The 10,919-nt window shown below is 50.3% G+C and overlaps 1 protein-coding gene and 1 non-coding gene across 2 annotated transcripts; one reads left to right on the top strand and one right to left on the bottom strand.

Annotated features, from left to right (window-relative positions):
- Positions 1–8,010: 8,010 nt before the first annotated feature.
- On the top strand, positions 8,011–9,862 carry BORCS6 (BLOC-1 related complex subunit 6). The gene has a single exon (XM_036094515.2). The coding sequence runs from the start codon at positions 8,090–8,092 to the stop codon at positions 9,155–9,157; it is 1,068 nt and encodes a 355-aa protein (XP_035950408.1). The 5' UTR covers positions 8,011–8,089; the 3' UTR covers positions 9,158–9,862.
- A 687-nt stretch (positions 9,863–10,549) lies between these two features.
- On the bottom strand, positions 10,550–10,623 carry TRNAI-AAU (transfer RNA isoleucine (anticodon AAU)). The gene has a single exon. It is a non-coding gene; the product is annotated as a tRNA-Ile (tRNA).
- Positions 10,624–10,919: the final 296 nt, after the last annotated feature.

Here is a 10,919-nt window from a genome sequence, read left to right as displayed (position 1 = left end):
CATCTCCTTGCTCATGAAAATTCCACATATTCTAGCAAGAGCCGCTAGATAATGTGACGATATGACATAATTCCGTATCCCACATAAATCCTACATTCCACCCCACAACCGACACAACAAACATCTTACTTGACAAATCCTACAGAGAACGAAGGGCTTGTGTCCTGGGGAGTAGGGGGAAGGCTGGCCTGGTTGACTTTTTTTTTTTTTTAAGATTTTATTTATTTATTTGACAGCAGGAGAGGGAACACAAGCAGGGGGAGTGGGAGAGTGAGAAGCAGGCTTCCCGCTGAGCGGGGAGCCCAATGCGGGGCTCGATTCCAGGACCCTGGGATCATGACCTGAGCCGAAGGCAGACCCTTAACGACTGAGCCACCCAGGCGCCCCTTGGTGACATTTTTTTTTAAATAAAGATATCATTACACTGAGTCCAGCTGACCTGGAATGTTTGTTCACTTTGGGAGCTTGATGATCACCTTACCTTCCCACTGAACAGACGATGATAGGAAAAAGAAACGAAAAGCCACTTCTCTTCTTCCTCGGGGGTCTGGTTGTGTCCTCCTGATAGGCTGGCCGATATTTGCTCTCGAAAGCCTGTCTGCATGTCTGTGGGTGGTGTGGGCACTGGTAAGACGCGAGAGGTGGTCTGCTCCCCTCATTGTGGCCTGATTGGTGGCGGGGCTCTGCGGAGGAACGAGCTTTAGCTTCTGGCTGGCACCCCTGAGTTCTAGTCCTTTCTCCACTGTTCATTAGTCATGTGACCTTGGCCAAGTGGTTTAATCTTTATGAGCCCTTTAAGATGGAAATAACAATCCTATCTTGCCTATAACAGTCTGTTCTCAAGTGCAGTAATGTGCATGGTATAAATAGCATTAAAAAATCTAGTCTCAGGCACCTGGGTGGCTCAGTTGGTTAAGTGTCTGCCTTTGGCTCAGGTTATGATCCTGGGGTACTGGGATTGAGTCCCACATCGGGCTCCATGCTCGGCGGGGAGCCTACTTCTCCTTCTCCCTTTCTCTTTGCTTCCCGCCCCCCCCACTCGGGCTCGCTCTCTCTCTCAAATAAATAAATAAAATCTAAAAAAAAAAAAAAAAGCTAGTCTCCATTAGAAGGAAAGCACAGGAAAACATCCACAAAATGAAAAGGCAACTTACTGAATGGGAGAAAATATTTGCAAGTCATATATCTGATATGGATATCCAAACTATTTAACTCAAGAGCAAAAAAATATATATATGATTTAAAATGGGCAGAAAATCTGAACAGATATTTTTCCAAATAAGACATACAAATGGCCAACAAGCACATGAAAAGATGCTCAGCTGCACTAATCATCAGGGAAATGCAAACCAAAACCACAATGAGATCACCTCACACCTGTTAGAATGGCTGTTATCAAAAACGCAAGAAGGAGGGGCGCCTGGCTGGCTCAGTGGGTGGAGCGTGCAACTCTTGATCTCGGGGTTGTATGTTCAAGCCCCAGGTTGGGTGTAGAGTTTACTTAAAAATAAAATCTTAAAAAAAAAAAAGACAAAAAATAAAAAGCGTTGGTGATGGGGCACCTGGGTGGCTCAGTCCGTTAAGCGTCTGCCTTCGGCTCAGGTCATGATCCCAGGGTCCTGGAATCGAGCCCCACACCGGCTCCCTGCTCGGCGGGGAGCCTGCCTCTCCGTCTCTCTCTGCCTGCCACTCTGCCTACTTGAGTTCTCTCTCTCTGTCAAATAAATAAATAAAATCTTAAAAAAAAAAAAAAAGGCATTGGTGAGGATGTGGAGTAAGAGGAAGGAACTCTGGTGCACTGTTGGTGGGAATGTACATTGGTGCAGCCACTATGGAAAGCAACATGGAGAGTACCCCAAAAACGGAAAGATAGAACGACCATAGGATCCAGTGATCCCATTTCTGGGTATTTATCCAAAGAAAACAAAAACAGTAACTTGAAAATATATATGCACCCCTATATTTGTTGCAGCATTATTTACAATAGCCAAGATGAGGAAGCAACCAAGTGTCCATCGATGGATGAACGGATAAAGAAGATGTGATTGATATATATATATATATATATATATATATATATATATATATATATCACATCTTCATATAATATATATATTATAAATGAATATTTATAAATAACTATAAATAGTCTTATTCTAGAAAGGATTTAAAGTAGTTTACAAGATATGTAAAACAGAAAATAATAGAAAAGTGGGGATGCATTCCTCAAAGAACATATATAGATGGCAAATAAGCACGTGAAAAGATACGCAACATTGTTAGTTATTAGGGAACGCAAATTAAAACCATGCTGAGACATTAGCACACGCTTACTAGAATGGCTAAAAGAAGGAAGACAGACAGGACCTAGGAGCTTGACTGTGGGTTTGCAAAGGAATAGAAAATGGAATTCCCAACCAGGAGACAAATTCCCACACATGGGCTGTAATCTCGAGGAAATCGCTTTCTAAACATGAAATAGGTTGAAAGGAGAGAGGGTGGAGTAGCCCCCTGAAGGAAGCTACGTTCCCCCCACAGTCTCTATACCTACCGAGCTTTGCAGCCTTACAAACCCTCTCTGGTCTGGTCTGTGGCAGGATTCTTTCTTACTAGATTTATATTTTGTGCGCCCAGCTGATCATGGGAATGAACGAGTCTAATAGTCAGAAGAGCCCTGCTAGTTTCACACACTGTCTCCTCATGACTTGAAACACAACGGGGTGGTATTGATCTCACTGACCGACCTACTGACCGCTAATGCCACATGAAGCTGGTTCCTGAGATGGCTGGATGTGTCGCAGACATTCTGTGCCCACGGGGACGGCGGAGGTCAAGACAGATTGTCAGTAATCTATTTCAAAGCGCAGAGCGAGAAGTTTTCTCTGGGCTACCTGGGTAAGGAATTGGCTGGTTGGGATTTGGAGGGATTTTCAGTGGACGCCCAAAAGGAAGTTCAGCCCCCAAAGCAGCCGCCAATGATATATATCTGCGGAGAACGTCACAAAGAAAAATGGAATAAAATCCAGGGATCCAATCAGAGGCAGAGAATGTGGATACAGAATAAAGTACAAGAGAAGGACAAAAAGATTGGTGGTTCAGGTCGCCTGGGTGGCTCAGTTGGTTCAGCATCAGACTTTTGATTTCGGCTTGAGTCATGATCTCAGGGTCCTGGGATGGAGCCCCCTGTGGGGCTCTGTGCTCCAAGGGGAGTCAGCTGGAGATTCTCTCTCCTTCTCCCTCTGCCCCTTGCCCTGCTCGTGCGCTCATGCTCTCTCGCTCTGTAAAATAACAAATAAATAAATCTTTTTTTAAAAAAGATGGGTGGTTTTTGATGCTCGATGAAACACAGAATTCAGGGTGCCTGGGTGGTTCAGTCGTTAAGTGTCTGCCTTTGGCTCAGGTCATGATCCCAGAGTCCTGGGATTGAGCCCTACTCAGCGCAGAGCCTGCTTCTCCCTCTCCCACTCCCCCTGCTTGTGTTCTCTCTCTCGCTGTATCTCTCTCTGTCAAATAAATAAATAAAAATCTATTTAAAAAATTAAAAAAAAAAGAAACAGAATTCGGAGCACTATCTTTGTATTTGCAGTTGCTGTAAATGTGGTATAGCTTTTGATTAGTGTGCTTATCTTAATGAATAGAACTACATACACATGATTTCATTATATTTTTTTTACATGATTTCTTTTTTTTTTTTTTTAAAGACAGATTGGCAGACTGAGGGTGATTGGTAGAGCGTAAAGATGGAAAGAACCAGGGTCTTTGGTGATTTTGTTGAACTACTGAATTTACCGACCCTGGAGTCCTTGGCCATCTTCGGCAGATTTACGAGTAAGATCAAGGGATATTAATGGTTTGTCATATACTGGGCCAATATTTTCTTTCCGTCTCTGCAATTTGTCATTTAACATAGTTTTATCTGATTTTTGGTCTTACTTTAAGAAGCCTTCATTACCCCAAGCTTATAAAACAAACAAACCAACAAAACATGCACTTCTGTTTTCTTTCATAATTGTCTGTTTTTCATTTAAAAATGTGATCAAGGGGCGCCTGGGTGGTTCACTCGGTTAAGTGTCTGCCTTCTGCTCAGGTCCTGATCCCAGGGTCCTGGGATCGAGCCCCGCATCGGGCTCCCTGCTCTGCAGGAAGCCTGTTTCTCCCTCTCCCACTCCCCCTGCTTGTGTTCCCTCTCTTGCTGTCTCTCTCTCTGTCAAATAAATAAATAAAATCTTTAAAAAAATTAAAAAATTAAAATGTGATCAAAATTATGTTTTTAACGTAAAGGATGAAATCTTTTTTTTTTTCATTTTTGTTTTGGTCCAACTCGCTGGTCTCTTATACTTGCACCATTTATATAAATTGATCCCAAATACCACCATCTTCTTCATATACCAAATTTCCATATACAGGCATTGCATAATTTGCAACAAAAAAAATATGTGTATTCATGGAGTAGCGGGGAAAACATGGGCCTTTAAAAACAAATTTGCCTATGGGCACCTGGCTGACTCAGCTGGACAGGTGACTGACTCTTGATTTTGGCTCAGGTCATGATCTCAGGGTTGGGAGATCGAGCCCCACGTCAGGCTCCTTGCTGGGCATGGAGACTGCTTGGGGTTCTCTCTCTCTCCCTCTGCCCCTCCTCCCCAAACCCCTGCTTGCACTCTCTCTCTCTCAAAAAATAAAATAAAATATAAACACATGTGTTTAAATAAATAAATATAGAAAGATATTTGTCCGATTGCGGCAAAACTCATCCTTCTCTATCTCCCTACTACTGGGTAGTACAAGCCTCTTTGACCCAAATCTGCTCTTACAAAGTTCTAAAAAGAGTATTCCAAAGTCTCATGAACAGAGTGTGCATATGCATGAAAATATGAGTCACGTCAGACCACCAGCAGTGACCCACGGCCGCTGACAGCGATAGGCCAACAGGAGTAATGAGCCCATCCTGGGGTGGGCTCCCACTTCCAGCAGCCTGGAGTGAACGACATAGCAAACTATCCGGGAAAATCTGGGAGGTAAATCCTGAAGTCTCTACAAGCCATCTGGCTTCTATTGAAACTACTCAGCTTTGTCATTGCAGCACGAAAGTGACCAGAGACAGTTCATCGATGCATGGACATGGCCGTATTCCAAAAAAACTTATGGACACTGAAATTTAAATTTCACATAATTATATGAATTTTCATATCCTTTCTTTTTCAACCATTTAAACCTGTAAAAACCATTCTCAGCTCACAAGCTGTATAAAAGCGGTAGTGAGCTGGATCTGGCCCATGGGCCATACTTGGCTGACCCCTAACATAGGACACACTGTGGTTGCTCCCCCACAGCCCCTGCCCCCTCCCCCACTGAGTTGCAGCTACTGGGGTTCGGAGGGGACTGACCCACCCCTAGCTCCAGGAGGAGCATAATTGTTTTAACCTAATAAGTTGATTCTCATCACCTTGCCAGAGTGATTGCTTCTGGATACTCAGTCCTTTTTTTTTTTTCTTTTATGATTTTATTTATTTATTTGAGAGAGAGAGTGAGTGAGTGGGCACAAGTGGGCGGAGGGGCAGAGGCAGAGTGAGAAGCAGACTCCCCACCAAGCAGGGAGCCCCGCCCACGCCGGAGATCCCAGGACCCTGAGATCATGACCCAGGACCCTGGGATCATGACCTGAGCCAAAGGCAGCCGCTTGCCTGAGCCACCCAGTTGTCCCGGGATACTCAGTCCTAAGTCAGTCAGACATGGTATTACCCTGGCCAATGTGACTAAATTGTACATTGAACCAGTTTAGGCCAATAAGATGTAAAGGGAAATTAACTGGGGCTTTGGTGGAAGCGATTCCTTTCTCCCCTTCTGGAAGGTGTGGGAGCATATCATTCAGGGGTTCTGGTTGCATGAAACAGAATAATTTGGGCTCATTTAAGCATAAGTGGACTTTATTATGAGCATCCTGGGTGATTCACAGCCTCTGCAGGAGCACCAGGAATCTCTAGAAGGACCAGGCGTGGAGTCCGCCCAGCCAGGGAAAATTCCACTGCAGAAGGGCTCCATGGTAGAGCCGGAGCTGTGTGCCTGGGAAGCTGGGAGAGGGGCTGCTTGATATTTCAGCTTCCTGATGATGTGGGAGTGTCCTTAGATATTGAGTCAGATCTCAGGAGACCAAAAAGGATGACGAGTGACCCCCGTTATGGACTGAGGGTGCTTGTCCTTCCGAAAGTTGTCTATTGACGCGTTAGTCCCCAGTGTGATGGTATTTGGAGGTGAGGCCTTTGGAGGTAATTAGGTTTAGGGAAGGTCATGAGGGTGGGGTCCTTATGATAGGATTTAGTCCCTTCTAAGAAGAGGCTGAGAGCTAGCTTTCTCTCTTCACCATGTGAGGGCACATGGAGAAGACAGGAAGAGGGGTCTCACCAGGGACCACATCAGCTGGCATCTTGGGCTTCCCAGACTCTAGAAGTGTGAGACATAAATGTCTGTTGTTTAAGACACCCAGTTTTGTCATAGCAGCCCAAGGAGACGAATACAACCCCCGGAAGAATGACAAAGAGTGGCCATTTCGCCACCATGAGGAAGCGCACTTGGGATAACGCTGCCCCCGCAGACAGAAACCAGGTCCTTTGTGACAGTCCTAGGGCACTGGAACCAAGCTTCTCTGAGCACACTGTCTCTTGTCTTGAGACCATTATCGCATGACACAATGCAGTGTCCTTGTTTTAACGTTAGTGTTGGTCCAACTTGTGTTTTCTATCACTTGCTGAATAAAGAGTGTCTGCCTGCTGAGGGGTAAAGGGAAGATGGGGTTGGGGGGGGTCAGCCCCAGAGAGGGGGGACCTCATGGTTTATTAGTCAGGACTCTGGGTACAAGTGACAGAAACACATCTTGAATGTGTTCAAGTCACAAAGAGGAAATCAATGGTTTGTGGTCATTTAATACATATTTACACAGCGCCTATTATGTGCTAGGCACCCTAAACACTGCGGATACGGATCAAAACAGACCAAAAAAAAGCCCTACAAAAAACCCTTACCCTCAAGGAGCTTACATGAGCAAGTAAGCAAGTATATAGTATATGCCATGCACAAAAGGAAGGGAAGGGAAATCGGGGATTGCTGGGGAAAGCGGCTCCAATTTTAAACAGGTTATCAGGGGAGGCTGCACTGAAAAGGTGGTATTTGACTAAGTAAGGAACTGAAGTTGAAATTTTCCTTGGTAGACTCAGTCTTAAAAAAAAAAAAAAAAAAAAAAAGGAAGAGCAAGTGTAAATCCCTGAGGCAGAAGAACAGCGAGGGGGCCAGCAGTGTGGCTTCAGCGAGACCAACGAAGGGAAGACAAGGAAGAGTTGGGATCAGAAGAATGGTACCAGGGCTCCGATCTCCGTGCAGAGCCATTTGTTTATTGAATATTTTACCTCGTGGCAAAATCACACACCATCCTCCAAGCGGAGAGATTCTCCAACGTGGAGGGGGCCGGAGACAGAGGACAGAGTGGCAAAAGCACAGGAAAGCCCTTAAGCCTGCTTGGTTGTCCATCGTGAGTCGCTCAGGACAGTTCTGCAGGTCGGTGAGCCGAGGATGGTGGACCTAACCATTCGTGCTCTGCTGGGGATTCCGGTCGCATCCCTCCCGATGGACTAAGTGTGGTTCAATCCCGATGGTCCAAGCAGGAGAGACTCTTTTCATTCCCACAAACTCTCTAGGAGCCGCATCTCTGGTGCCCACTGGGTGTGTTTGCTAAGCAACAACTGTGGGTGTGACAATTGTGGGTGGAAGGAGTCTGAGCCCCGCCCGGGAGGGCTCGGGTATTTCAGGACCTTGATCTTTAAGACTTGCCCGGCCTCATCCTGAGGGGGCGGAGCGACGAGGGCAGCTGTCACCTCCTTCGCACCGCCCCGCCGGCTCTCACGTGGGTTCGGCGGCTCAGTAACAGCTCTTCTTCCGGGACTTCCTGGTCACCGCGACCAATCAGAGTGTTCTTCCTGTCCTGACCATTGTCAGCCGGCTGCCAATCGCGCGCCTCTACCAACGCCCCTTAAAGGCGCCGCCGACGCCGCCCGAGTCGGGGCGAATCAGTTTCTCGGTTCCTGCCCCAAACTGCGGCATGGAGTCGTCCCGGGGGCGGCCTGGGCCCGAGGCGGACCTTCTGGCTCTGGGGGAACAGCAAGCCGCGATCTTCGGCGGCGGGCTGGGCCGAGCGCCCTCTGCGCCGCCCTCAGGCCTCCCGGTGTCCGGGCAGGAAGAGGCCGAGAACGTTGGGGGCGCGAGCCGCCACCCCGCGGCGTCCCCGAAGACTTCGAGCCGCGGCGCCGTCCACCGGGCCGAGCGGGAGGCTCGGGACTACGAGCCGGGCCGCGGAGGGACGCCGTCCGCGCCGGGGAGCCTCCGGGGGGCGCCGGGTCCCGAGCCCGACCCGCACGGGTCCTCTGGGCGCCGGGACCCTGAGCCGCCGGAGGACGAGCCTGCATCCGAGAGGGGCTGCCGTCGAGGGAGTCCGGGAGGCAGCGGGATGGAGGCTGAGCCGCGGGAGGAAGACGAGGAGGAGGAGGCGGCGGCGGCCGGCAGGGCTGGCCGCTCGTTCTCCAGCCGCCTTCAGGACAGCCGCAGCCTGGACGGGCTGAGCGGGGCGTGCGGCGGCACCGGGTCGGCAGGGGGTGCCGAGCCTGGCGCGGGTGGCGGGCGCCGCGCCACCATCTCCAGCCCCCTAGAGCTCGAGGGCACGGTGAGCCGCCATGGCGACCTCACCCACTTCGTGGCCAACAACCTGCAACTCAAGATTCGTCTGAGCGGCGCCCCTCAACCCCCGCCCCCTGCCCCGGCGCGGCCCTGTGCAGCGCCCGCGCCCACTCCGGCCATCCCCCCCATCGACCCCGACGTGCTGCGGGACCTGGAGCGGCTGAGTCGGGAGCTGGGCGGCAGGGTGGACCGTCTGCTGCGCGGGCTGGGTGGCGCGGTGCAGGAGCTGACCGCGCTGAGCGTGGGCTGCATCCAGACCTACCGCGACGCCGTGGACTCCCTAGGCGAAGCGGTGGACATGAGCATCAAGGGCATGTACACCCTGCTGGCGCGCTGTGAAGAGCTGGAGCGGGCTCTGCAGCCAGTCCAGGGGCTGGCGCGCCAAGTCCGGGATATCCGACGCACCCTGGAGGTGTTGGAGGCCTTGTGCAAGTGACTGGGAGGGCAGGAGTGGCCAAGCCAGGGCCCAGCAGGATCCTAAGGACTCTTCAAGGAGCCCTGGTGGGAACTGCCCGCTGAGGGGAGGCCTATGTATTGGAGGCTCTTCCAGACGCATTTCGCAGGCCTGCGACCACTCGCTGGGCCTTATTCAGGTGTATAACGGGGAAGTTCTGAAGCCTCTCCTGGTGGGAGGGGACGATGCTCTGCTTCTGTTAAGTTGGCCATTGTAGCGACCTTGTTCTCAACCCTCTTCTCCAGCGGGAACACCATCTCTGGGAACCCAGGGCTTTAGGGCTCGGCTCGGGAGACGCGACTGCCATATGCGGTCAAGAAAGGAGAACAGAAGAGGCTCCAGCCCCCACTGTGGCCACCCTGACTCCATTGGCCACATCTCAGGTGCCAGGGGCTGTGGGAGCTTGAGTGGTCCTTGGCCACAGGCCATGCAGACAAGGATGCACACCTGCAGATGGATAACCCCCTGCTTCTGCCCTCTGGCCCCCTACCATCCCCCCTTCCCCAGCCAGAACTGGGGTGGAACTAGAAGGAATGCATTGCATGGTAGAGGGGGTGAGGTGGGAGGGGTCTCACTGCTCTCAGGGTTCAGGCAGAATTGTTGCTGGTTTTGAAGCCCACCTGTTGTGGCGTGTTCTAATCAGTTTTGGCTTTCTGAGTTTTTGTGGAATTAAAGTGCTGCTGCTAAGGCTGAGGTGTGTCTGTGTGGGGTTCCAGGGATTGGTGAGCTGAAGGAGCGGGGATGAGGGTCGGTCTCTTTCGTGGAGCTCTCTTGGCCGATGCTGGGTGCCGGGCGGGAGTCCCAGGTGACGTGGGCAAGGGTATATGGTTCCTGCTCTCAGGCGGCACTGCGATGGGGGGGGGGAGGGCGGACGCGGGAGGTGGGGCACGTGAGAGGCACAGATCTGGGCTCAGGGATCCAGTAAAAGCAGAAACACAAGCAGGGTGTTCCGGTACCGAAAGGAAAGGACTGTGTTCTCAGATCTGGAAGGGGACAGGCAGGGGCTGGGTGAACTGGACATCTTGACTCAGGAGGAAGACTGGAAACGCTTGTTACCTCCATTCCTGACCCCATTTCCCACCCTCCGCCGATCAGTGTCATATTCGTTGCATCGTCTCCAAGCTTTCCGTCCACATAGTGAGTTCCAGGAGCCCCACGTTATGGACGGGAGCGTTATAAATAGAGATCACAGAAGGAACTCCAGTTTTATTAAACCTTCCTCCTCCTCCCCCCCCAAGACAGTATCTTGGACTGAATTTCAACATGTTTCTATTTTGGGTGTGAAAAGTTCTGGAATTGGAAATGTTGCTCCACAAACCTTCCCCAGTAACAAACTATAGCGGTGCAAAGTTTAAGGAAAAGATAAATCACTTCTGGCCCGTACGGGGATCGAACCCGCGACCTTGGCGTTATTAGCACCACGCTCTAACCAACTGAGCTAACCGGCCAGTTCCTGCTTGTGTCTCAGTCTGGAACTATATAGAATTTATATTACTGATCGGTCCTGTCTTCAGGAAAAATTGGAAATGGACAGGACCATTCTGAGAGACGCGAAAACGACATGCAGGCGGAATCACGGAGTGTCTCGGAAAGTAACAGCAAGGCAACATCCGGGCAAGTACAGATGCTACTCTGGTGCTCGGCGGCATGGGTCAGCAGGGCGCAAATACGGAGCCCCAGCCTGGAAACACGCACGCGGCTTCCGCTCACGCAACCACAAAACGCCAGGAATGGAAAGCACCGC

The sequence above is a fragment of the Halichoerus grypus genome, chromosome 2 (assembly GCF_964656455.1).
Source record: "Halichoerus grypus chromosome 2, mHalGry1.hap1.1, whole genome shotgun sequence".
Lineage (NCBI taxonomy): Eukaryota > Metazoa > Chordata > Mammalia > Carnivora > Phocidae > Halichoerus > Halichoerus grypus.
This window is presented reverse-complemented; position numbering and strand designations above follow the sequence as displayed.

What these genes read in the sequence shown, in the direction of transcription:
- BORCS6 (XM_036094515.2), top strand. Translation starts at nt 8,090, where the DNA reads ATGGAGTCGTCCCGGGGGCGGCCTGGGCCCGAGGCGGACCTTCTGGCT.